This window comes from Aplysia californica, unplaced genomic scaffold (assembly GCF_000002075.1).
Source record: "Aplysia californica isolate F4 #8 unplaced genomic scaffold, AplCal3.0 scaffold00514, whole genome shotgun sequence".
NCBI classification, from domain to species: Eukaryota; Metazoa; Mollusca; class Gastropoda; order Aplysiida; family Aplysiidae; genus Aplysia; species Aplysia californica.
In genome coordinates, this window is record NW_004797784.1 from 495,448 (window position 1) to 522,940 (window position 27,493).

General features: G+C 39.2%; 1 protein-coding gene across 3 annotated transcripts; it reads left to right on the forward strand.

The window, feature by feature from the left end:
- The first annotated feature begins 17 nt into the window (after positions 1-17).
- LOC101854040 (proline dehydrogenase 1, mitochondrial) lies at positions 18-27,493 on the forward strand. 3 transcript variants are annotated; one of them, XM_005106116.3, is made up of 15 exons: positions 18-872; positions 5,578-5,786; positions 6,336-6,373; positions 9,646-9,690; positions 14,819-14,968; positions 15,491-15,555; positions 16,499-16,692; positions 17,391-17,475; positions 18,320-18,412; positions 18,926-19,072; positions 20,557-20,652; positions 21,741-21,925; positions 22,437-22,525; positions 23,000-23,106; positions 24,228-27,493. In XM_005106116.3, exons 1-15 carry the CDS (start codon positions 498-500, stop codon positions 24,330-24,332), a joined length of 1,983 nt encoding a protein of 660 aa, XP_005106173.1. In that variant the 5' UTR covers positions 18-497; the 3' UTR covers positions 24,333-27,493. The 3 variants fall into 3 exon arrangements, with proteins under 3 accessions (XP_005106173.1, XP_012942308.1, XP_012942309.1); XM_013086854.2 differs by lacking the exon at positions 9,646-9,690 and adding an exon at positions 7,967-7,987 and having other exon boundaries at positions 19-872; XM_013086855.2 differs by lacking the exon at positions 9,646-9,690 and having other exon boundaries at positions 19-872.

Consider the following 27,493-nt stretch of genomic DNA (forward strand, 5'->3'; position numbering starts at 1 on the left):
TGTGTGTGTGTGTGTGTGTGTGTGTGTGTGTGTGTGTGTGTGTGTGTGTGTCGCTCTCTGTCTCGCCCTCTATTCTGCCTCTATTGTCAATAAATACATTTTTCTCTATAAAAACAGCGAAACGATACTCATACGAATCATTTAATATCATGAGTAACGTCCCTTCCGTTAGTTAGTAACACAGAATTCTACACTTAGTGTAGAATTCTGTGGTTAGTAAGCAAGTTATAAGGCAAGGGAGATAAAAATGATATTCTAATCTCTCAAATCCTCTTACTCAACACGAGAGAAATACGAAAGGAGGCAGGCAAGCTGTTGTGAACGAATTGTTGGCCCTTGTTGTAGTCTCACTAGTGAACTCGCAGTGAACGAACTGTCCTACCTCTAGCCTGGCCAGTGACCTGTTTCTACTTTCTACTGTTTCATCATCACTCTCTGTTAGCAGTTCCGACAGGACTGTTTTGTTTCGTGTGGTTCCTCGTGGTAGCCTTGGTGCAATGGCACTCCAGAAGATGTTACTCGTGAAAAATCTGTCAAATATTGCAGGAAAGGAGTTTCTGAGGGGGAATAGCTCAAGAAACAGTCTCTATCGTCTTAGTTTTACGTGTAGATCTCTTGATGGAATTAGTTCTCACACAGTGTTCAAATCGACGCTCCCGAACTATGAGGAAGCTCCCAGTTCCAGTGAACAAACTGGCCCTACGGGCAGGGAGTGGAAAAGCCTTACGGGGAATCACGAGCATCCAGAATTAGACCTTTCCTTTGGATGCGGAAAAGAGGCTTACAAAAGTAAGAAGACTTCAGAGGTGCTCCGAGCGTTGCTTGTTTTCAACTTGTGCTCTTTGGATTTTCTTGTCAACAACCAGAAAAGGGTAAGGCTGAAGAAGAAATTCCTCTGATCATGTTGCCAATTCTGTTCACTACTTATACTACTAGAATCTAGATCTAGAATCTAGATCTAGATCTAGATCTAGATCTCTAGATCTAGATCTAGATCTCTAGATCTAGATCTAGTTCTAGATCTATCTAGATCTAGAATCTAGAGATATCTAGATTCTAGATTCTAGAATCTAGATCTAAAAGTCTAGATTAGATCTAGATATCTAGATCTAGATTTTAGTATTTTTAACGATGTGACTAGATCTAGATCTAGATTAGATCTAGATTCTAGGCCCTATTTCTCCGAGGGCCACCTCTATTCTCACCCGGAGTGAGAATAGTGCAGGCGAGTCTTGTGGCTATTCTCATCCGGTGCGCGTTCACCAAATTTTTTTGCGTTCACCCTAAACCACAGAATTCTACACTGTGATAACAGAAAAATTGTAGAATTCTGTGCCGTGAACAAACGTTCCATTACAACTGTAGCCTACTAAAAGCGTACAATTTTGTCTGTGGGCAGTGGAGAGAGAGAGAGGAGTAGCGCGAGAATTTCCGGGCAAAACAAAATGGTGACCCGCGTAGTTCGGCTCCATTCGAAAAGTTAAATAGCCGTAGCATCTTTGTAGACACAAAACCAAATTAATTTACTTTTTTTGTGTTTTAACATCATTTTTTAACTTTGTTTTGGTCAATTTGATCGACCACACCGATAGACAGTATTCAGAAAGAGACAGAGAGAGAGAGAAGAGGGGAGGAGTTGATCTTGCGAGAACTTCCGGGCGGGTGAGAATAGCCACTTTCTTCTCCGAGCGTTCAGGAAAATAACTTGAACTCTATTTGGTAAATTTTTACTTTCACTCCCGCACACAGATGCACTGTTTCAGGGGTCAAACTGCTGTACTGTTTGCTGCAGATCACACATAAAGCCACTAAAACTGTCGTAAAGCAATTATTTTCAAGACAATTTCAAATCTAACTGTAAAATATCAAACTATGGGTAAAAACGGGGGCATGCCCCCCTGTAACCCCCCAGATTTTCTTTTACCCCAGTGGGGCAGGCCCTCCTGGAACCCCCCGATTGGTCCAAAGCATGTCTATCTCGGTTAAAAGCAATTAAATATTTCAAAAACTATTAATTTGCGACGGAAATGAAGTTGATATTCGTGTTCAGCACATCAATATTTAGTACAAAATAGACAATTGATAGCTGAGTGTGAGACGGGAGGGAAAGTAAAAAAATACCCTCTATTTCTGCGAACGGTTTCCGATCTTGAGATTCTTTGGGTTTTTTGGGGAGATTTAAGGCGTCATCCTTCATTCTGCCTTTCTGCGAGGAATGGGAAGAGAAGCATTTTTTTCCGGAGTGTCTATGTACACGGTAACCGGGCACGTAGCCTCAGGCTCTACGTACACGGTGTAACCGGGCACGTACGCTAGCCTCAGTGTCTACGTACACGGTAACCGGCAACCAGGCGCGTAGCCCCAATATCTAAGTGTACCCGGTAACCGGGCGTGTAGTCTCAATGTTACATTACATGCACACGGTAACCGGGCTCGTACTACGTAGCCTCAATATCTACGCACTTGGTAACCGTGTACTTAAGTTTCGTCGTGGGGGGATGCGGAAGGGGGCTTGAGCTAGATCTAGGTGCACGCACTGTAACTGCTTCGCTCCCTTCATGACCATGACTTTTTCCTTTTTCACAGTGTAGTCTCAATTTCACATACACGGTAACCGGGCACGTAGCCTCAGTATCTATGTACACGGTAACTGGCAACCGGGCGCGTAGCCTCATATCTACGTGTACCATACCGGAAACCGGGTGCCTATCATTATCTACGAACACGGTAACCAGGTAGTTTTGAAGGGGGGGGGGGCGGCTTGAGCTAGGTTCACAGCAACTGCTTCGTTCCCTTTATGACCTTGATCTTTTTCCTTTTTTACTCCGCTTTTTGTGTGTTGTGAGCAGAATGTAATTCCAAAAATGATCCCAATCTACCCCCTGTCATCTTTCCTAGGAGGGCAAAATGCAGTGACTCTGAAAATCTGCGAATCTGGAACAGAAAGCTAAAATATATGTTTAAACAATACCATTACCATGTAATTTACTATCACGAGAGAGAGAGAACGAAACTCAGAAAACAGAGAGAGGGAGATGGAGAGAGAGAGAGGGAGGGAGAATAAAAAAAGTATTATGCTCTTGATGAGATCATAATTATATTCTCTCTTAAAACAAAGGACATTGAAACAAACGTACTATCCCCCATCCTATGAAACGCGGACCTTTGGGTTAAAAAACACGGCTTACTAGGTAAAGTAGTGTGACGGATCCCAATTCCACACAGGGCTTGCACCAATGCACGCTTTTACGTACCAGGAAACTCTAGTAATTTAATCAAAATTCTACTAAATTTTGCTTCCAAGTTCAGTTCCTGTCATCCGGGGTTACCTTCAAACCCATTCTCCCACCCGACAGTACCTTTAAAAAAAATCAATAATCCCCCCATTCCGGAGCCCTATACTTCGCCCAATGCACACTTTGAATGAACTTTGGTGACCCCAAAGATCACCGGTATTCACAATACAATGTGATGCGAAGGTACAGGTTCACTGACCGGTCACGATGGTGAGCCCGACAAGACGCATGCATACACTTTCTTTTTTTTTCCGCAAGTGAAAGCACTGGACAATGATTTATTTTCATGGCGACAGCGTTTGTAATGCGCACAACTTGCACAACAAATGTTGCGTTAATCAGACTGCTACCGGCAAATTTCTGAGTGGTAACGAAAGCGAAAGTAGATAGAGCTTCGGTACCACGCATACAGTTCCGCTTGCGGAAGCGCCCTGTTTCATACCTCTAAAACTATCTTTTGTTTTCGTAAGAGTTAGCACTTGCAACACAAAAAGTTAATATAAAAGTACCGAAGATTAGAGAAGTTAGTGTTATAAGAGAGTAACAAACAAAGAAGGAAGAGAAAGATAAATATAAAAAGATAATAGATGCTGAATAGGAGAGAAGGAGCAGACCACACCAGAGCACCCACCAACCACCCACAATCTTTACACACACCACACTTACAATCACACACAAAAATACATAAAAACAGAGAGAGACGAGAGAGAGAGATCGAGAGAGAGAGAGACACCTAAAGGATACTATACATATGTTTGAATAATTATAGCCACTCTATATAATTTAATACATGATGTTACTCACACACAAATCACACAACATACACATTGGATAAAACAATATGAGGATAGCTTTATTGGTTGAGTTTGTCAGAATTAGACTTGACTATGACTTTGTACATGATGTCGTTACATTATTTTTAAAAAGTCTCCACTACTTGTGTGAAAAACAATAAAAGTGACACTTTTTTTGGCTGAGTGAACTATCTCTTGGACTTTCCGGTTACCGTGTACGTAGATACTGAGACTACGTGCCCGGTTACCGTGTAAGATACTGAGACTACGTGCCCGGTTACCGTCTACGTAGACACTCCGTTATTTGAAATGGCCATCTTTATTGTCACCCTGTTCTTCTCGAACAAAAAAGTAGAAAAAGGTTCTTGGAGCATTGCAATATCGTCCTTGTGAAACCATCCTTTATAAACTGGAGCTCACAGATGACTATACACCTTTGCCTTTCCCAAGACGTGGCAAAATCAACAAAAAAAAAGAGGCGCTGTGTGGGAAACAGAAAATCCCAGACAACTAACACAGCCCTTTTAAAAATTAAAAAGACAAAATACGACCATGTAAGGTCCATGAAGCATGAAGTTCTGTTTGATTCGCCTGCTTTTTTAATTGTTATTATTTTTTACCTTATTGAAATGGTAGCATTTAGTAATTTAGTTTATACCAACTTTAATTTTTTAATTGTGAAGCGTTAAATATTCCAACTTTTGTTTAAAAAATTGTTTTAGAATTCTGATCATTTAGTAAGCAGGCTTCCAACACTGTTAGTCAGGGCCAACCTGGGCTGAGAGAGATATATCAACATTCCAGCATAAAGATTGAGATACTCGATAAAGATTTTGGAACTCACTTGACGTTATTCGCACTTGTCATGTCTTTTCTCACCTTGGGACCTCACGCGTAAAAGTCGTTGCCATCAATGTAACAGAGATATTTGCGAAAAAAATAAAGCTTTTCCTTTGGCAAGCAATTACGCAACCTAAATTTTCTATTGCATTTATTGAAAAAAAAACACGCTGTTACTTTGATAGGGACTAGTTCAGGTGTATACTCTTGCCATATTTGGTCAAATTTGGTAAGTAAATAAGAAAGCCTGATGGATTTGAAATTCATTGTTTATTTTCAAGATGGCGGCCATTTCCATAGCAACCGCTGTATGTAGCTATGCCGAAATAAAAATGCTTATCAAGAGATTTTCCTTAGCCTAATTTGTGTACTTAGATTTGATCTCGGGCACCAAACACAAACGGCCACTTCTCATTCCCCCTTTGCATTCTTTTTTCATTATGAGGACATTGTGCAAGATGGCTACCTGCCTAAGATGGCCATTTTTCTCATCAACAATTTGTTGCTGTCTTAGACCATTTCGACTTTATAAAATAGAATTAGATATTGAAATCTACTTTTCAATATTGCTGGCTGGGCTGGTTGTTTTTATTCAGTACGGTGTTATACTTCTTGAAAGAAAAGCAAAGATGTTTTCTTCATTTCAGTTGCTGCAGATGTCTCGCAAACTCATGGGTCCTCGTCTGTTTTCTGCCATGATGAGGCAGACATTCTACGGTCATTTTGTGGCTGGGGCCGACCAGGAGGAGATCAAGCCTGTAGCCTCCAGGATCAAACAGTTTGGGGTCAAGTCAATTCTGGACTACAGTGCTGAGGAAGACATCAGTAGCGAGGCAGCTGTTGAGGCTGAGATGGAGTGAGTAGTGCATGAATGAATGAGCTGTTTCTGCTCGTTTGCATTTATTGTATCTGCACAGTATTACTACTGTTACTGTATCTGTTGTTTGTGTAGTGTATGTAAATTTGTGATAATATGCTGCGTTGGTTCGTGTGATAATGTCGCTGTATCTGTTCATTCATCTGTTAAACTAATTTGTGGGAGAGCAGGTGGTTGGTGGGCGTCGGTGGTAGTTCTTACTTTTATTCTTTCTTTCATTGCCTCTGTCTGTGTGCCTGCCCTCAAGTTGTTTTATTTTTATTGGGTTTTTTAAAATTATTTGTTACTCTGGTATGATGATTTTATTCTATTATTGAGATGTGTTTTGGTAAAAGATATGCTTTTCTTTCTTTTGGGGGTTTTTTTTGGAGGTGATGAATAAGCAAGTATTGTTGTTTTTTGTTTTTTTTCCAGTGGGTAAGATATTTAAAAAATTGTTATTTGTCTTTTTTTTGAATGGGTAGGTTTGTTTTATTTTTGTTGCCAACAGTCGGGCTTACTGTGTCTTTGGTTTGTCTGTTTCCTCAGAGGTTGTGTACCGCAGCAAAATGAGCTGGAGAATCCAGGTCAGTGTTTTTGTTGTTCAGGAAAATATTGTTACTGCAGTCTGTGAAGCTTGTTGCTGGGGATTTGATCACAGTCGATGGACTGCTTTACTTCCAGTCTTGGTGTTTGTCATCAAAGCGCTCAATTCTTATCTAAGTGTGAGCCTTGGGTTAACGTTCAAGACACTTTTTGAAAGTAGTCAACCTTTTGAGCTACACTTGGGGTATGATATTAGACTTTTACTCTCAGATATAATTAATGCACTTCGGCTTTTTAAGACCAAGACAATACCATACAGTCTGCTATTAAGTTTTAAAATTTTTATTTGGGGGGGAGGGGGGGAGAATAGTACATTAGAATAATGGAAGTCTGCTAGTGGTTTTAAAAAAGAAATTTGTTAATATGAAGTTGCTTTCACTTTATGTCATCTTTTACACAATGTAATTTTCAATAAATGTTGATAGCGACGATACTTTGTAGTGTTGAATGATTTCCATGGGAAACTGCTTTCTGAGGCTTCCAAGTTAGAGCCTTATTACTGCTTCTGTGTTAATGTAAGGGCTTTGTGTTAATTTTTTATCAAGGCAGAGCATCATAGATTAGACTGCCAATCAGTACTGAAGCAGTGAAGAGGTTTATTATGTAGTAATTTACTCCAGACAGACTTGTGAATGTTCTCGACTCATCAGTCATGGGTCACAGCCAGTTGATAGAAACAATTTTTTTTTTGTTGCTTTATCCTCCCCTCCTCTTCCTGTTATGCAAGTTTTTTGTGTATAAAATTTGTTCTAAATTAAAAAAAAAAAAATTTTGTGTGTTAGGTAGATTGTTTGGTTGACTGTACAGCCTGCAGTCACGTTTATTTCTAATTGGATTTTCATTGTTAGGTTTTTCTCACGAGAGAGAAAGATGGTAAGAGAAAGACTTCTTTTCTTCCGCTAAACGCATTTGTTCTGTAGAGAGATGTAAAAAGGTGGAAACTTTTAGGAGAAAAATATGCTACAGAGGATCTGGTAACTCTACTGTTGAACCTGTCCAAGACAACCACCCACTGTCCAAGAGAAGTTTTCATCTTAGATAGATCGACTTAGTGGACAGTGTTATTATGATGTAGAGAAAGAACACCAGGTGGGAAGTGGCAGTTTATGCAGGTGATTGTCTTGGACTGGATGGCCGTTACAGCAAGTTCGACTGTTTAATTAACGGTTGCAGATGGGTTCGCTCTCTCGTCGGGAAATTCCCAGTGAAGCTTTAGCGCCTCTTTCCAGATCCTACTGTGACCTTTCTGTGGATTGTCAAGCTTGTACAGGGCGGCTTGTGTGGCATATATTGAATGTCACATTCTACTGAGATGAAAGTATGAATTTGCCATCTCTTTATGACCTCGTAAAAGTTGTATTCATGGTCATTTTATTAACAATTTTAAGTGCAACAGCTTGTGTGGTAACCCATTTACATAGCTATGTATCATCTTTTGTCTTGCTTTGAATTTGACGCTGTAAGTTTCATTTTGCTAAATTATTGTAGACAAGACTGTGTTTTGACAGTCAAGAGAATTTTTATGCCCAAATAAATAACTTTTTAATGTTTTAATTTTGCTGCTCTCAACTCAGGACAAGGCGCAGGCTTGAAAAGAAAGTAACATTTTTTTGGTCGAGTACACGTGTTGTGCTTTGGTATTGCCTGTTTATGTATATATATATATATATATATATATATATATATATATATATATATATATATATATATATACATATAGTTATATAGTTCTCATAATGCCCCGTCTGTGTACTATATATGAACAGTTTGACGACAAAAATATGACAGTTGCCATATTCGAAGTTTGGCCAAAACTAGCACCATCATATTATTGATCAAGAAAGATGAAGTACAGTCCAAGGTTGTCTTCTTTTTCCACGAAAAAGCGATTTTTCTTCTGCAGAAAGTGACATTTAAAAATTTTTTTTTACAAAATGCGACAAAAGAGGTAGACTTCTTTTGACAAACAGCAACCCATCCTCCATGCGCCATTCATGTCTTTTCCAAGTCTCATGACCTCCTTCTTGGTCGATTAAAGATTGTTGACACTTCTTTCTCTTCCTCATTTTCGTAATGTGGATATGCCATGCTTTGTCAAAATATGTGGAGGTCTCCTCAATTCAAAGGATAAGAATCTAACATAAATTTCGTTCTACCATAAATTTCATCATACAACAAATATCAACTAAGCTTTTCTTTATGGGTACTCTCAGACAAAGTTGCTCAAGATTATATCAATAAATGGGGAAAGAACAGAAATTTTAATTTCTCTCAAAACTGGAAAAATGGATATGTCACGTTTTGTTGCAAAACTATTCAAAGTACATCTGCATGTGTGTTCTGGTGTAGTCAAGCTTGTGGGTGTGTTGTGTTTATATGTAGTAGGACAGTCTGGGTCTGTGCTTGTGTATAGTAGATCAGTGTGGATGTGTTGTGCTATGTGTGTTGTGGGTCAGTCTGGATGTGTTGTGCTATTTGTGTTGTGGGTCAGTCTGGATGTGTTGTGCTGTGTGTATAGTGGGGCAGTCTGGATGTGCTGTGCTGTGTGTGTAGTGGGTCAGTCTGGGTGTGGTGTTCTGTGTGTGTAGTAGGTCAGTCTGGTTGTGCTGTGCTGTGTGTGCAGTGGGTCAGTCTGGGTGTGCTGTGCTGTGTGTGTAGTGGGTCAGTCTGGGTGTGCTATGCTGTGTGTATAGTGGGTCAGTCTGGGTGTGCTGTGCTGTCTGTGTAGTGGGTCAGTCTGGGTGTGCTGTGTTGTAAGTCTGGGTGTTTTGCGTGGGTGATTGGCGGATGCTCTGGTATGGCTTGCTCCTTCTTTCCTATCAAACATCTGTTGTCCTGATCTCTCCTCCTTCTTTTTTGTGTTTGTTACTCTCTTAAAACACCTCTGATCTTTGGCACTTATATGACCTTATTATTTTGCAAGTGCTGTAAAACTCTTTCTTAAAAAAACCCGATGTTTTGCGTTTGTATGTGAAGTAAGTCAGTGTCTGGATATGCTGTACTGTGTTTAGTAGGCCAGTGTCTGGGTTTTGTTGTGCTATATGTAGTAGGTCAATTGTCGGGGTGTGTTGTGTGTGGCAGCTCGGTCTGTGTGTGTTTTATTGGGTGTTGTAGGTCTGTTTGTTTAATGCCCGCTGTGTGTGCTGTCGAGGACACTCCTACAGGAAATGTCCTTTGAGGGGTGTGTTGCTCTGCTCACTGTTTTTCTTTTCTTTTGTAATGAAGTTGTTCTTTGTCCATGGCAACATTCCAGTGGCAACCTTTGCTGAAAGCAATAAAACAATTGAGGGCCAGGAAGGTAAACGGAAGAATTGCTGTGTCCTAACGAGCGGATTACTTTTTGTGTATTTTCAGTTTCACTAATCACAGTAACGGTTTTAATAATGCTCACAACACTACAATTAGTCATAACATAATTATTTTTCACATTTATTGTACCCCTATAAAAGTAATTTGATTTCAGTTTTCTTAATTTGGCTGAAAATGTTTTTGTAGAGTAGTACTTTTTAACTTTGTGTCCTCAATATTTCATGTTGTAGCCTACTCTTTCACCTCTTGTGTATTTATATTACTCTCTGTATGTACTTAAGAATGTGTGTATTTGTGTTGTTGATTTTTCACTGCACCTATTCTCAGTGTATTCTCATTATGTGCTAAACATAATTATTTAGTGTGCATTTTTGGGCTGATATAATGGAATAAGGAATCAAGCTGCCACGTACTGCATGCAGTATGTTGTTCTAATCTGTCTGGCTTTTGTTATGTTTTATTGGCATGGATGGCCCAGTTATTGTCATGGGTGGTTGGTGGGTGCTCTGGTGTGATTTTCCTCTTTTTTCCTATCAAATATATATTGTCACTATGTCTCCTCCTTCTTTTCTTTGTATGTTTCTGTCTGACTGTAACACCTCTAATCATCAACACTTATGTGATCTATTTGTGTGGCAAGTACTGTAAAAATCTCTCCAAAGTATACCTGATTCCACATTTGGACTTCTCTGTTAACATCCATCCATTGGCGCTCATATGACCCTATATAGTGAGTGACGTAAAACCTTACTAAAACTAAAACAAAAACTCTCCAAAACTAAAAATAGTTGTTGTCTCCTTGGGGGTAGATGATACGCAGGTGGTTGTCGAGTGCTCTGGTGTGGTTTGGTTCTTTTTTCCTATCAACATCTGTCGTCCTGATCTCTCCTCCTTTTTTGTGTTTGTTACTCTATTGTAATTCCTCTAATCTTCGGCTCTTAACATGAGCTTATTGAGTTGTAAGTGCTACAAAACTCTTGCTTAAACTAAAAAAGTAGATGAGTGTCAGTGAATGGGATGTAAGCAAAATACATGTTGAAACTTCTTATGACAGGAAATTGGATGCGTCTAATGAATTAAGTTCTACTGTATGGGGACTCCCAATCTGTGAGGACAGCTCCAAATCCCTGCAGGCTATAGGTTTAGGAGTTTGACTGAGTGTACTTATAGGTTGACAGCTCTCCTGTAATGACACTTGCCTCTAGTGTGTTCATATATCGTTCTATGTGGTCCATGTCCAACTGGTTTAGACTATGTAAGTAGTTCTTATATGATCAAATTGTGTTGCAAGTGCAGTAAAACTGTAATTGAAACTAAAAGCTAAAGCTCCTACTTTTCATAGTGTACACGTAAGTTTTGAGAATAAGTCAACATTTTATTGCTGTTGCTGCATGTATTTTTTAGGCATTATATCTATTCTGATTATCAATGGAAAGGTTAGTTTAAGGTCGTCTGGCTATTCCAAAAATTCAATTGTTGTATTTGCAAAATGTTGCCACTATGAATATGACAGCCTGCTCTTTTCTCTGTATGCTGTGTATTGTAATTAAATTCAACGAGATGCATTTAGCTTATTGGTGGCTGAGCAGTAAAACACGATGTGAGGACTGGGTAAAACACAATGCAGGAATGGTGTTCATGGGGATGGGGCTCTTTGTGATACCACATGTGGGTGTGGAGCTATTTGAAATGCAATAGACCTTGCCAACACGCATTGATTATGTCGGCATGATAATATATTTGAGTGCATCAGAGGGAGATATACTGAATAAATTGAATTTACATTCCTATGTCGTATACTGAGCTGATGGAATGAAACAAACATGTCTATTATAGTTGAACCTTTCCGTCACAATCACGCAAGATCCCAGAGAAAAGTGACTGTTAAAGACAGATGGCTGCTATGGATAGCGTCTGAATTATGGTCATTTACTGGACTTGATAAAGTCAATTGATGGTTTAAAATCTAAAATCTTAATTTTATATTTTCATTTCATGTCCATCAAAATTGTTCTCCATCATAAGAGCTTCATACTCATTGCCTTGAATGAACATACACACTCAGCCTGAGTTCAGGTTGGTGGAAAACTTTTGTAACAGTGACTGCTATGAGCAGGTTTTGAGGCCAGCTTGTCACGGAAATGACTGGTCTTGGCTGCATTGGACCGGTTAAAAATGTAGGAAAGATGCAGGGGTATCACGGAACAGTGGCTGTTAGGACAGGTGACTGCTTGCTATAGAAAAATGACTGAGGGATAAGTAATGAAAAAAGCAGCAGGATCAGAATTGCTCCTCGTGTTATTTTTCTCTTATCTGATGGAGCACAGAAGATAACGAGATGTAGATGGTCATGCATTTGTAGTATTTACTAGTATCCAGTGGGTTCATAGGAAGCCAGGGGCAAAGGCTGACCTGTTTGACAGGGTAATCAAAGTGAGATGGGACCAGACAAGGCCTGGAGATATCACACTCACACAAGTCACAAGAATCTTACTGGCACTGGAGGCTGCAACTCTGAGTTGTGAATGAAAACAAATCCTGAATTCATGTTGTATGCATATTCAACCGCTAAAATAATCGGGAAAGTATTTAATTAAATATTTATTCTAATTAACCTTAAATTTAACTTTAGATTTGAACACACGAACACCAAGGAAAGAAGCAGAGATGTCAGTACTGCAATGGCATTTTATACCAGACAGCCGAAACACTGTGGTAGAGCATGCCAATTATTAATTTTTAATTTCACATTTGGCTGTTTTGTCTAGCTTTTCACGGCCAGGAGCCGGTGTCATAATCAAGGTCACGATCTGATTATAGGACGTTAAAAAGTCGAGGAAAAAAAACAAGCACTCGCAGCAGTCAAGATATTATTAGGAGTTAGTTCCCCTCACATCTGTGAGGTAGACTCAAGCAGTGTAATAGTTAGCTTACATAATCAGCGCATATAGATGCTTATAACTGTGGCTCGAAAGGGGTGAACAGGGTATATGCGACAATGAAACAGTTTTGACTGCTATGCACATGTTCCCTTCAACTCTATTGGCAGATTCTTCCAGCCTCATTTTAAGCTTACTTAATCAAAGCTTGTGATTGCTTATGGAGTGGCCTGATAGGGGCGAACAGGCTATTTCTGTGGCAATGAAACGGTTTTGAAGGTTAGGCATAGTCTATTGTTCATTGGTGATTATGAACGTCTTTTTACATTTAATTTATGAGGTTTACGTCTATAGGTGAATTTGACTGCGACAATGTTTCAAAATTAGGAAGGGAAGCAGTGATTATTTGATTATATAGACGCTTTGCCTCTGTAAGAAGCCTTTTTTTCTCTCGGCTGGCAGTTTTGAGGTGTTTTACTCAGCAAATATTTTGAAATATTTTTCGCTCCTCCGAGAGATCTATTTATTTACAAGCGATGGAAGCTATCGTAATGCGAGAGTAATTGATGGAGGATCTCATTGGTTGGGCAAGGGTCTGTTTCTTGACTTTCTCCTTATTGTCCATGTTTATGTAAAATTGACTTTCTGTGGCCTTATGAGATCTTTGTCACTGGAGGTGAAACTTTTATACAATGTGACCTATGCTGTTATATGACCTTCTTGTGTTGCAAGTGCCGTAAAACTCTTACTAAAACAAAGACAGAATGTGTTCCTTACATAGAACAGAATTCTAGTTCCTGTTTAGTTGTGTAACAGATATTTATACATTTAGCAAAAAATTGATTCTATTAGTTGCTTAAAAGATGAATATATACATATGGAAACACATAATTTTTTAGTTGTTTAGCAGATGCAGCTTACAAATAATAAAGAATTTTTTTTGCTGTTTAACTAATGGTATAGTAGTGGTGTATCAGAACTTTAAATTTTACTAACAGAGGTTTGAAAAATTTGCGCAGCGTCCTGGTGTGTGCGTACAGTGTATTTAATCTTTTTATGTGCATGATAACCATTGCTGTGACTAAACTCATGATTGCGGTCGGTTGACAGGTGTTCTGGTGTGGTTTACTCCTTCTTTCCTGTCATTCATCTATCTTCCTGATCTCTCCTCCACCTTTTTTTGTTTGTTACTCTGTTGTAACACCTCTAATTTTCGACAGTTATATTATGACCTTATTGTGTTTCAAATGCCATAAAATTTTTACTAAAACAATAAAACATAAGTATTTGGACAAGAGACTGTTGATTATGGGAAAAGTGTGCGTGTGTGTGTGTGTTGGTGAGGTGAGGGGAGATGTCTTTTGAGATTGTTGCTGAATGCCATCTCTGTTCATCTTTAAAGAATTATTTTTGGACCGAGATTTTTTTCAGGAATGATTAAGAGTTGCAAGGGGATGAATATATTTCATACATCATATCTATTGAGCTTAGAGTTTAGTCCCGTTAGTTGAACTGTATTTTGAGCATGCTTTCTGCACTTGAAAGAGGGAAGTAGTTTAGAAATTTTTATTGGGTGTTTGGCGGGTGCTCTGGTGCGGTTTTCCCCTTTTGTCCTATCAAACATCTGTCTTCCTTGTCTCTCCTTCTTTTCCTTGTATGATACTCCCTTGTAACAGGTCTAATCTTAGGCACTTATATGACCTATTTGTGTTGCTAGTGTTGTAAAGCTCTTACTAAAAGAAAAAAAAATACTGACCTGCATCCAGCAAAGATAAGGTTAAAGTGTTGAGACAGAAACCATAATTGCACCCTTTTTTCAACTGATATATTCTTATTTCATCAGAAAATGTTTGTCGTAAAATATGTTTTTAATTGTACAGTGCGTACAACTTGCTATTAAGTGGGTATATACGCTTAACAAATGATATTTTTTATTAGAATTATTTATTTTTATTATTATTGTCATTATTGTTCTTATAATTTTTAATATTAATTTAATCATCATTATTCTTATTGACACATATTTATCATGTTTATTTTTAATCTCCTTTTCCTAGAATTTTTGCTTAATTTTTTCATCTCTGTTTGATTAAATTTATTCAAAAATTTGGTAGAGAATTTTTCCTTCTCTCTGAGACTGACTGCATGGCCTCTTTTCATGGTTTTGACGTTTTTCTCTCTGAGACTGGTGTTGTGGCCTACTTTGATGGTTTCGACATTCACCTTCCCACTCCACAGATGCGGCGGCGGCCTCCCAGTATCGAGCCCATGAGGAGTTTGGTGACCGGCGCGAGAAGGTGACCAGTGCAAGAACCTACTTCTACGAGAGCGAGGCTCAGTGTGACAAGAACATGCAGATCTTCCTCAACTGTATAGATGCTGTCTCACGTACGTTTTCTTTCAGCAAAATAGTTCCTAGCCTGAGCCGCCTAAATGTTTTGGTGGTGTTGATTAGTTTGATTGCATTGTGAATGCTTCATGTCCAAATCCAATGCAGCTGGTGTCTGATGTAGTAGTTAGGCACTTTGCTGTCCTTTGCTGGGGTTCTGTCTTGCATAGATGTTTCTCCTATCTTGTTCCTGTGACTATTTGTGTGTGTGTATGTATGTGTAAGAGTGTGTTGACAAATACTTGCATATATATTTACCATGCCACAGCAAGTTTCTCTTTGTGGAGGTTAATAAATTGTTATTTTATCTCATATTTTTCTTTGCCTTACCTCAGGAACAAGGCAATGTTGAGGTCAAGGTTCACGAGCTGTCAGTAGCTGAAGAAATCTGGCTTGTCTCTTATGACCTTTGATTGTGTGTCAAGGTCAGGAAATTTTCGACCCCGTTGAGAGAAAGTGCGAACATTTTGATTTCTTATTTTCACCTGATGAAATGTCTACGCTGTCTTTGACTTCCACAGACGCCACTGAGAAGTCAGGGTTTGCAGCCATCAAGCTGACAGCTTTGGGCAAGCCGCAACTTTTGGTAATTTTTAGCATTGTTAGAGAGTTGTGACCCTTGGTAATTTATGGCAGCGTTGGTAGAATTGTGACTTTTGGTAATTTATAGCGTCGGTAGAGTTTTGACTTTTGTTAATTTATAGCATTGTCAGAGTTGTGACTTTTGGTAATTTTTCATGTCTGTAGAGTTGTGACTTTTGGTAATTCTTTGTGTGTGTAGAGGTGTGACTTTTGGTAATGTTTAGTGTCGGTAGAGTTGTGACTTTTGGTAATGTTTAGTGTCTGTAGAGTTGTGACTGGTAAATGTAACAGGGTTGTAAGAGTTGTTACTTTTGGTCATTTGCGATAGGATTGGTAGGATTGTGGATTTTGGTCATTTGTGACAGCTTTTTTGGAGTTGTGAAGTTTGGTAATTTGTGATAGCTTTGTTAATGAAGAAGAAAAAATGTGGCTGTTAGACTGATCTTTTGCCACATTTTTTTCTGAGATTTTAAAGTTTGTCATCAAGAAATACTGTGGCTTGTTCTGTATTTTCTTGACAATGGTAAGGATTTGTGTGTTTCCTTTCATGTCACGAATAATTCTTGTGTTCACTAGATGTGTAATTAGCATTTTATGGCCATTTGAACCAGTTAACCAGTCCGTAGATCTCTTATAATATATTGAGCACTGAGTAGTTCTGCCTCAGTCTTCATTTGTTGACACGATCTGTCTTTTCTAAGTTACTTGACTATCCTGTCTCTTTACACATCTTTTCTCAGGATTCTATAAGTTTTACAGGATTTAATTGGATTGTCCTGTTCTGCTTTGTAATCGTACTCTACAGAATATGGTGTTAAGGAACCCATACTGTAAAGTACCACGCCCATACCACATGTCACCATATCTCTGGATTCCGTCTGATACTGTAGCACACGGTACTCTAATACCTCTTATTTCCTCCCCCTTCATCTTACCCTCTTCCACAGCTCCAGATGTCGGAGGTACTGATGACAGCCAAGAATTTCTTTGCTATGCTTCACAAGACTCAGGGAGAGATCGACACCGGTGAGCTTCGGTTTGGCCTTGAGGACTTCGACTCTCGCCTCAGGGAGATCGGCGTACAGCTCCAGGAGGGGAAGAAGAGGACATGGGTGTCAGTGAAGGACATCTCCGCCGACGGGTGAGTCTGGGATTTGTTTAGTAGGACGGGAGTATATCAGCCTCTCTCCTGGGATGTTGTATTCTTCGCAGCCCAGGTTGGCCCTGCCAGGCTGATTCAAAGCCCGTCTCCTAAATGATCTAAATTGTGTTATTGAGAGTGTATATAAACATACATTTTAAAAAAGAAATTTTGTTTTCTCTAAATTAGTTATTCTTTTCTAAGTCTGCTTGTATGGCTATATGTCATCGAGAACAAATGTGAGGCAGCAACGTCAAAATAACGAAATCAGAGAAAAAGGTATATTTCCGCTGGTTTGGAAATTTTCATCAAATTTCTATTTTTTGGCTTAACCTCTTGTATGTCCATATAACAACACAGTTCTAGTGAATTTCGCAGAAAAATAATGACTAAAGTCTCAAAATGAGTCATTTTTCAGTTTTCAAAGAATCTTTAGCTATTGGAGATTCCAAATTTTGGCAGTCATTTTCTCGCTAATTTCAACACTGAAAAATGGCAACCTCACCTCCTTCAATCGTAAATATCTTGAGTTATCTTCAAGATAAATTGAGGTTTATTTTATTTGAAGCAAGGCTAATAAATCAGCTTTGAGATCATACCAATAACTCCACATGCCAAAAAATTGACGAGCCCGATTCCTCAGCGTCGTGACACAAATACTGACAAGTGTGATGTTGTTTCTGTCATGTGACTGCCAGGTGTGAGGTGGACCTGCTGGACTGGAGCAACCTTCTGGAAATCAACCGATCTCTCTCCAAGCTCCTTGTCGTGCCAAACTTCAAGGTAATTTGTAAAAATGCTATGTAGGGAATTTTTACTCCCCTTTCAGTGGCAGGCTTCTGACCCTGCCTGTCAGGGTCAACAGGAGCCAAAAGGGACACAATTCAGCAGAATGGCAGAGATGTTCGATAAACATTCCTCCCACTTGAGAATCAAACTCTGGTCTTTTGCATTTGGTGGTGAAATTCTTAACCGCGGCACCACAGGTGCCAGTCAACTTCAAGGTAAAAATCTGCCAAAGTCACATGTGGGTATTTGAAGGACACTACTTCTCCCAGAGTTTTTCTCTGTATGTCAAGCTTTAATGAATAAGCATTCTCACCTTGTTGTCAGTTTGGTGGGTGGTTGGCAGGTCCTATGGTGTGGTTTGCTCCATCTTTCCTATCAAAGACTTACTGTCGTTATTTCTTCTCCTTTTCATTTTTGTATGTTACTCTCTTGTAACACCCCTAATCTAAAGCACTTATATTTATGACCTATTTGTGTTACAAGTGCCGTAAAACTCGTACTTATTTTTTTCAACTTCAAAAGAAAATATGAAGTGAGTGGGGTTTTTTCTCCCTTTTTTAACTGTTGGTGCCACAACAGTCTTGACTGAGCGGCTAATGAAATGAGATATACATTATTGTTGAAATTGTTCAAGACGGTCACCCGTTGTCGAGGAGAAAAGTATTTCTCTTAGATAGGTGGACTTCATGGGCAGTGTCATTATGATATAGAAAAAAACGCAGGGTGGGAAATAGTTGTTTGTGCAGGTGGTTGCCTTGGACAGGTGGCTGCTAGCGCTAGCTTGACTGTACCAACATTAACAGTCATTCTAATTTATAGAAATGTTTTGTTGTTCCAGACGGGCAAACTTCAACCCCTCGTAGAGGCAATGACAGAGGAGGAGGAGGACCAGATGAAGAACATGCTGAGGAGAGTCAACAAGCTCGCTAAGGTCACACCTGCACGCTTTCTTCTCTTGTTTTTTTTCCTCTATTTGTTCTTCCTTTTTATCTTCTCCTTCTTCTCCTTCTTCTCCTTCTTCTTCTCCTTCTTCTTTTTTTCTTCTTCTTCTTCTTCTTCTTCTTCTTCTTCTTCTTCTTCTTCTTCTTCTTCTCCTTCTCCTCACTTTCCCCTTCCTCCTTCTTCTCTTCCCTGTCCTCATCCTCCTTCTCCTCCTTGTCCTCCTTCTTTCTTTGGTAAGTCAGTGGTCTTTTTTCTCTATTTTGCACAAGACTATGCTTTCAACTGTTATATTTCTGGATGGGTGCAGAATGTATCATTATATTATTATAATAAATTTTTTGTTGTCATTATCATTAACATTATTATAAGTTATCATATCTAGATCTAATGGTGTAGGGTTGTTTTTTTTGGGGGGGAGGGCGGGTACGGATTTGTGATCAGATATTTCTCCATAGAGAAAATGTTCTCACAGTCCACATTTTATGTTCCTGCACCATTGCAGTATGCCCAAGAGAAGGAGGTCCGCGTGATGATTGACGCAGAGCAGAGTTACTTCCAGCCTGCCATCCGCCGTCTGACCATGGAGATGATGAGAAAGTTCAACAAAGAAAGAAGTGTCATCTTCAACACCTACCAGTGTTACACCAAGGTTTCTGCCAATTTCCTGCACATTGATGATCAGTTACTTTTCTTTGAGATTTTAGAGCTTTTAAATATTAATTTTTCTCAGTGTGTTTTAACGTTGAAGGTATGATTTGTACACTATTTTTGTGATCTGTTTTCTGACCTAGCCATTGAGTATTCTCTTTATCTTGTGTCTTTGTCTTTGGCTGTTTTACCTTTGGGAAGGTCACATATGGTGTGGTGCATACTTTGACCTTGTGGTTCCACTCTGAATTCACCTGATATGTGTACCCCTCTCTTTCTCTCTCAGTGGCGAAGCATCTATATAATCCTGACATCGTAGTTTTCCGCGGGTGCTTCGCAGTTGAAAAATGGATCGAAAAATTTTGCGGCATTATTAAACTTTCAGGCGTAGAATTGTGGGGGAAAAAAATTAAGCTGAAGCGAGCTGACGACGTTACAGTGATCTCCCTCTCACCGGAAGCCGGAAATAGAAGAGATCTTTTTTGGGGGAAACAAAATTGATCTAGATCTAGACCCTTGTTTGTTTATTATCACAAGATTCATTTTAAAAAAGTTTATATTGGCGAATATGATGAAGGGAAAATATAAATAAGTAAGAACAGACTGAAATACATAAGTCACACAGTATCCCAGTGCCACACTGACATGTTGTTAACTGGATATCATGTACCAACATGCTTGTGTGTGTGTATGTATGTATGTATAAATGGAGCATGTGCTGTCATTATTATGTAACATGCCCCTGGAAAATTGAGAAGCCGGGTTGGCAGTCACCCTGTTTTTTAAGTGTATTTGTATGTGTGGCATTGGTGGTCTAATGGGTGTTGGGCTTGCAACCAAAAGGTTCTGGATTCGAATCCCGCGAGTCACCCCCCGGGGCAGTGCCACTGACTGTAGTGTCTTTAGGCCATTCCCAAAGGGGGGACATTTCTCGTTCAAGCATAGTAGAATTGTAAATGGGCTGACTCATGTCACGCTCATAACTGTGCCTGATCTACTACAGGGAACTGCTGCTTTTTCTTTCCTGATCCTTACTATTGTCATTTTCCTCTACTTCTTTTGTATGTCACTCTCTTGTGACCTGCTATTTCCGGGGTGCTTTGATAGTTGAAGCAGACCTTGTGCTGTTGAAGCTAGAGAGGTGAGCAGTCTGATTCCCTGTAAAGACTTCTCTGTTGACACCCACCCCTTGGCGCTCATATGACCTTATGTAGTTGCAAGCGCCGTAAAACCCTCTACTATAAAAAAAAAAAAAGAACCCTGCGAGCGGCTCGACGTTTTGTCCTTGGGACAGGCACTTTACATGAACTTACCTCACTTCACCGTGGTGGTAATTGGGTGCCCGCATATAGACAGTGAAAGATCTTGCCAGGTTTTTAAAGTGTGAAGCACACATAGCTTGTTGAAGAGCAGGGATATGCACTGTACAAATTTTGTTTAATATTATTATTCCATTATTTTATTGTTGGTTGTTACGGTCTGCAGGAAGCTTACAATGACATCCTGGTGGACATGGACCTAGCGAGGAGAGAAGACTTTTACTTTGGAGCGAAACTTGTGCGTGGTGCATACATGGAACAGGTATGTGGTTTCACCCGATGTGGCTGTGAATTTTTATTGTTACAAGTTTTTGTAGGGCAAGTGTGGCCACACTTATGGCTGTACCGGTATCTGGTGTTGTGGGTAGGTGCTTTGATGTAGCACTCTGGAGACTCTTAAGTTTGATTCTCGTGTAGAGAAAGTTTTTATGGATTAGTCTTTTGCTGGGATAGTGTATCTGTCTCAGCCCTGGTTGGCCCAGATAAGCAGGGTCAAAGTACACCTCTTAAATTATCTAAATTGTGTCGATGGGAGTGTAGGAACGCCTAGATAAATTTTTAAATATTTTGTAACTCCTAGATTAATCTATTGAAATGTGTGACTTTAGGTGGGCTGGTATAGCTGCAGCTGTTTTGTAGGGCTGTGTTGTGGTACAGCTGGTAATGTTTTTCTTGATTCAAGGTGGATAGAATCATATGTATGGGTTGAGGCTCATTAAAATTTCAGCAATGTGTTTCCTCTGGCTTAATGTAAGAATCTCTGTCTATGGCTGACAGACTGGAAATGTCTCTAGGGTACTTTGAAAGGCAGTAAGTGCACGTCTAATGTCTCCTCTATGTGTAACATCCCATGATAAATCTAATGTATTTTTTAATGCTATTTTGCTTTGATCATAATATTGACTAAGTACAGTTGATTCTGTCCAAGAGGAGCCCCATCTTTTATGGAGAAAAGTGATTATCTTAGACAGATGAACATCTTGGACAGCGTCTTTATTATATGTAGAAAGTACATTGGGGGGCGGGTGTTATTTGAACAGGTGGTTGTCTTGTGCAGGTAGCCGTTGGAGCAGGTTCAACAGTATTTTGAAACATTTTATTAGTCGCCTTGGGTGGTTGGCAGGTGCTCCGGTGTGGTTTGCTCCTTCTTTCCTATAAAAGATCCACCATCCTCATCTCTCCTCTGCCCTTTCTTTGTTACTCTATAGTAACAAATCTAATCTTTGGCTCTTATATAACTTATTTGTGTTGCAAGTGCTGTTAAACTCTTACCTAAGCTAAAACAGTGTCACCCATGCATCATGTAAATATCCCAAATCTCTCCCCCACCTCACCCCTTCCCACACTTAGGAACGTGAGCGTGCTGCCAGTTTGGGCTATGAGGACCCGATCAACCCAAGCTATGAGGCCACTACAGAAATGATGCACCGCGTGGTGGAGGAAGTGATGCGGCAGATCCACATGAGGCCTGTGGGACGAATGGCTGTCATGATAGCCAGCCATAATGAAGACACCGTCCGCTACACTATACAGAAGTCAGTACCATCTCTGTGTCATGTACCTGTCTGTGACATGACTGAACCATACAGAAGTTGGTAACATCTGTGTCCTGAAGACTTGCTATACTGTATGAAAATCGGAGCTCTCTAATTTTTTTTTTCACATGGCGAAGAACCCTGATTTAAAAAATTTTTAATTAAAATTATTTTCTTTCAAATGATTTTTGTTTGTTTGCAAGTTCTATTTTCATTGGGTCATATGCAACTGACTGTAAGAGACATAAAAATACACAACAGGATGGAATCAGGCACTCGTCAATTTTTGGGCATATAGCATTATTCATATCATCTTAAAGCTTGTTCATGTGTCTTGCTTTGGGTGAATAAAATGACCATCTATCTTGGGAACTCGGGATTCAAAGGGTTAGAAAACAAAACAAAAATTATTAAAAATGTTTCCTGTTGCTGATTACTTGCATTGTCCTGTGACCTGATGTGACCTGCCTAGAAAGATAAATACCTCAGAGTTTTCTTATTTTTCTTCTAGAATGAAGGAGTATGGCATCGGACCAAATGACCGTCTGATTTGCTTCGGTCAGCTGTTTGGAATGTGTGACCAGATCAGCTTCCCTCTAGGTCAGTCCTGGTTTGTTTCTATAAAAATAGTTTGATTTCTTCTAGATCAGGCCTGGTTTATTTTCATAAAAATAGAGTTTGATTTCTTCCAGGACAGTCCTTATTCTTACACAAGTAAAGTTTGATTTCTTCTAGGTGAAGGATGTTTTATGTCCACAAAATAATTAAGTCTGATTTCTTCTAGATGAGTGATGTTTTATACCTTGCAAAAATAAACTTTGATTTCTTCACTTTAGTAATTTTTTGACCACTCTCAAAAAAGTGTAAGTGTTTGGCATGCTATTTAGTTATATCGTGAAACGTGACTGTGTACTCCCGAAGGGTTAAAGAGTTAATGTGACCATATATTCCACTAAGAGTTAAAAAGTTGACATAATCATGTGCTCCCTTAGGGTAAGAGAGTTAATGTGGCTTGGTGGTCGTTCCTTAAGGGTTAAAGAGTTAAGATGACAGTAAGCAATACTGTCTGTACAGGTCAGGCCGGCTACTCTGTGTACAAATACGTCCCGTTCGGCCCAGTGGAGGAAGTGCTGCCGTACCTGTCCCGCCGGGCTATGGAGAACCGGGGAGTGCTGCTCAAGGTCAGTGGCTTCAGCTTGTTCCCTTCTCACATTTTCACTGGTGTCTAGTTCTAATGTTAAATGTTGCTGTCATCAGATGTCGCCAGTACTGCCATCATGTGCTGTGCCATAAGTTGACAATTCACCATTTTATCACAGTATTATGTGATCCTCGGTAGAAAACGTTCTTTTTATGAGATGCATAAATATGTCCGGCAGACATATTTGTGAGACATCATGGTAAAATCCCGCTCTTGTCAAAATAATGAAATAAAAAAAGCGAGTATTTTTCCTCATGTTTGGCAATTTTTATAGGATTTTTGTTTTTGGCTCAACACCTTTTATGTCCATTTAAAAACACATTTCTGTGTGGATTGTACTAAAAAAACGTTGATTACAAGTAATGTAAATTTGCAGTTTCCAAGGACTCAAGTTTTGAAAGTCACTAAATTTTGGCGAAGCCAGGCAACCCCTGACCTCCTTCAATCACAAATATTTTTACTTCTATTCAAGATACACAAGTATTTTTTTCATCGAAAGCAAGACAAATGAACAAGATATAAGATGATACCAATATCACTCTATATACCAAAAAATTGACAAGTGCCTATTTCCATCGTGTTGTAACACATTTTATATCCAACACCATTTTCTTCTGCAATCGTCTTGTGTATTTATTTTCCTGTTGAGCTTGATGAGTTAATTGTATAGAATATTTTGTGTAATTGGCCTCTCCCAACAACATTTCTTTCAACCTGTCATTATATTTGGACTGCTCTTTCAGCTGTGTCATTTACATCTAATGTTTTTGCTTCACTTGCTGTTGCTCTCATAATTCACAGGATACCTACTCTCTTACAATATACCCACTGTCTACTTAACACTTTGCCGTCACATCTCACCGATTGGCGATGTTTGCCACCCAGCTTCTTCGGATTTTCCCCGAAATGCCTTTGCCTTTGATGGCAAGGGTTTTTACTATATGAGACTTGTGAAGGCAAGGTGTTAAGTGGCAGGGAACAGAAGTTTTGTAAATGAATCATGTAATGTTGTTCTGTCTCTCAGCTTGCAGTAGTTTTGTAAATGAATCATCCAAATTTTTATTCATCTGTCACATCATGTAACCTTGTTCCATATCTTAGGTGAAAAAGGAAAGGCGGCTGCTGCGCCAGGAACTGTTTCGCAGAATCGGCCGCGGTCAGATCTTCTACAAGCCTGTAACTTCAGAGGCTGTGGCGGCAAAATGACCAGTGAGGAGGGAGAGACAAGTGACCAACGTTCGGGCCTGAAGGATTCTGCGGATGGTCTCGCTGTGTTGGAGGAATCTCAACAGTCGACAGCAGTTGTTACAATGAAGTGACGAGTGGCAAATGATACAGGGATCTGTGTTCAGGTTGTTGGTGTTACGTTGGGTCTGTGTAGCTGTAACACTGGGATTGTGTGGGCTGCACAGGTGGCATGTCACACCTGCACTGAGGCGTGGAAGTTTACTTGAAATACAATCGTGGAAACATTCTGGGCCCTCTCATACAGGGCAGAGGCCTTCAAAGCTTTCATTATATTGGTGTGATTGGTTTTTGAAGGGAATGTAGGCCTGAGGTGTACAACATATCATGTACATTATAACATGAAGGTTTATATAAGCTTCTCGTCACTTTAGTTTGAGCTTCTGCCTAGAAGCCTTGATGTTGTAGAGCCGCTGTCGTATCATCAGGGCAGCTAGTGGGGGAAAATTTGTGTCACTTGTCCATGTACTTCATTACTCAAGTTGATCTGTTTGTTATTTTATTCCCGTCGGCAAGCTGTTTGAATGTACCAAGTCCGGGACGCTACATTTTTCAGAAGAGATAAAAAGTCTGTTTTATTCTTGTAAGACTGTATCGACAAAATGTATTTTTTATGGGTTTTGTTTTTTTCACTATTTAGTGTTTGAATTTCGACAAAATGTTTCATGAGCTCATGCAAATGATACCACTGATTAAAAGATAGCAGTAAAAAAAAAAGAAGCAAATTTTTGGGCTTAGTACATCTGAACAGCTGGCTGACGATGTGTTCCTGCACTTCATTACACTACAGTACCCAAATCGCTCAGTACGTTACTTAAATTGTGCATAGTCTCAGTGCTCAGAAAAGTTTATATGACTTTATAGGCTTGTGTACTTCATTACTCAAGTTGCTCGGTTTGTTACTTTAGTTTTGCTTTGACTCAATTTTGTTCACCAAGTGGGACTCGATGTTGATGTCTTTGACTAAGGCTGTGAAATGTTTTTATGAAGCCATCACCTGTGTTTTGTGTCATATATCCAAGAATCACAGCTCTCTGGTACTGTACCGCCGTAGCGCAAGGAAAGCCATATCTGTTATACTATACTTTTATACCTGTGCAACTGTAATGAACCAGTTAAGACTTGATGCCATAAAAATTCTGAAAGAAAAAAACAGTTGATTGTGACATTTTTATGGGGTGGTCACTGGTGGTGAATTTCTGGGTGTGTTTGCTCGTTGTGTCCCATATCATGGTGTCTGACCTACCATGGCTAGCTTCCATCTCAGATGTTTGTGTTTTACTTTGTTGACTTTAGATGGATTTTTAGAAGCGTAGTGAAAGAACTTGGCATTTTTGCTAGATGCCTGAAATGTTTTTAATGGTATTAAGAATCTCATTTTGCTCATGCGCAAGTTCTACTCCTGTCTTTCACCATTTGATATGAATGGGCTGAAACATAAGTACTTGTTTGTGAGAGACGAACATCTTGGGAGAGGGAAGAAATCCCCTGTCTTGCATCTTGAGGTCGCTGGTAACTGATTTTAATGCGAAATGCAAAGCTCATGCAATAAATATACCTTTCATTGCAGTTGAGAAAATATAAGTTGTATCCAGTTTTATCCTTTAATACTTACTTTTATAGTGGGTGACTTGAGACAAATGTGTATTCTATGATACTATATTCTAATGTATTGTATTGTGTGTAAACATGTTGCAGAGACAATTTGTACCTCAATTCTATGCTACAATTCTCAAAGTGGTGACTGAAAAGTCTTATATGCACAAATTCAATTGTTTGACTTTACAAATGATATACCCTTTATATTGTTTCAAAAACATGCACTTATTTAAAAGGTTTTTTAAATTTACTGGAGTCCGCTGAAACCGAAATCTAGGGGGACCCCCGGATTTTCTTCAGTTTAGCTGCATTTTCGGGTTACAGAGATTGCTCAAGTATTGAAGAAGAAAAAATGGAGGTTCTCTGTTCTCTTCGTTTAACTGCTTGTTTTCGGATCAACTGTGTTTGGTTTAAGCAGACTCCGCTGGACTTGTAAATATTGTTATCGCCAGAGATGAGACGAGGTTTTTTTTGGCTTTTTTTATCAGACATCATATTAGAAGGTTAGAAATTCTAGAACTTGTGGAATTTACAAACTTTTCCTTTACTTTTTCATCCTGTTGCCATTGAGCATCGAGGGTAGATGCAGTTTTCTATTTTAGACTTACTCTGTAGCTCTTTTAGTATTTATTATAAAATTGAAATCAGTTCTAAGTTGACATTTTGAAATCTGGATATGCTTACTTGTAACATTGTCGAATTGTCAATAACATTTCAGGTTTTCTCTTGCTAGCTCTACGTTGGTTAAATGAATCTCCGGTCTGAATTCTCATGAGCACAACAGTAACTTAGGGCTTGGTTCTGGTCATAGTTTTTGTTTTTGTTACATGAATCTCAACTTTGTTTGTGCACAGTGGGCCCCAGCTATTACTATTACTGGACTTCTGAAACCAACGCGATATCCCCGTTATAGCTGAATCCTGTTATTGAAGGAGATCAAGTTTGCATGCACTGTAACAAATGATTAATGGGGTCATTTCTATTACATAGATTACTCTTTATTAATTTATCAGTTATTGCTCCTTTCTTTTCCAGAGTTTTTTTTGTTTCGTTTTGTTTGTTTGTTTGTTTGCCTCATCTTGATCTTGCATTTTCTTGCATAATTGTTCACATGGAGGTTGACTAGACATAATTTGAGATGCATAGATAGTAATAATATTTGCATTAACACCTATCCAGGCTCTACAACAGAGTCTCTGTGTTTTACACTTATTTATAAAATTGAATAGTTATCACTATTAGGAAAGGGAACAAACAGAGAGTGGTAGATCTAGTTCCTTGTGTGGAATTTCCTTATGGGTTTCCTTTGCATGTCTCTCCACACCATCCAATGTTTTATATTATAAATTTGCTAATATCGCCTGCGAGTCGCAAGTTTGAGAGTCTTGCTGTAGTTCATTTGGTTTTATGATCCTATTGGATGGGAATGATATGCTGTACAGAAGCTGTGTATAACTATAACATTGGCTAGCCTTTCAAATGTTCTAAGCCCAGAAAGCAAAAGTTTTCAAGAGAGAAAAAAA

What these genes read in the sequence shown, in the direction of transcription:
- LOC101854040 (XM_005106116.3), top strand. Translation starts at nt 498, where the DNA reads ATGGCACTCCAGAAGATGTTACTCGTGAAAAATCTGTCAAATATTGCA. An exon ending in TTGTCAACAACCAGAAAAGG is followed by an intron (nt 873 to 5,577) that starts GTAAGGCTGAAG and finishes TCTTCATTTCAG; the next exon opens with TTGCTGCAGATGTCTCGCAA. An exon ending in CTGTATAGATGCTGTCTCAC is followed by an intron (nt 14,969 to 15,490) that starts GTACGTTTTCTT and finishes TGACTTCCACAG; the next exon opens with ACGCCACTGAGAAGTCAGGG.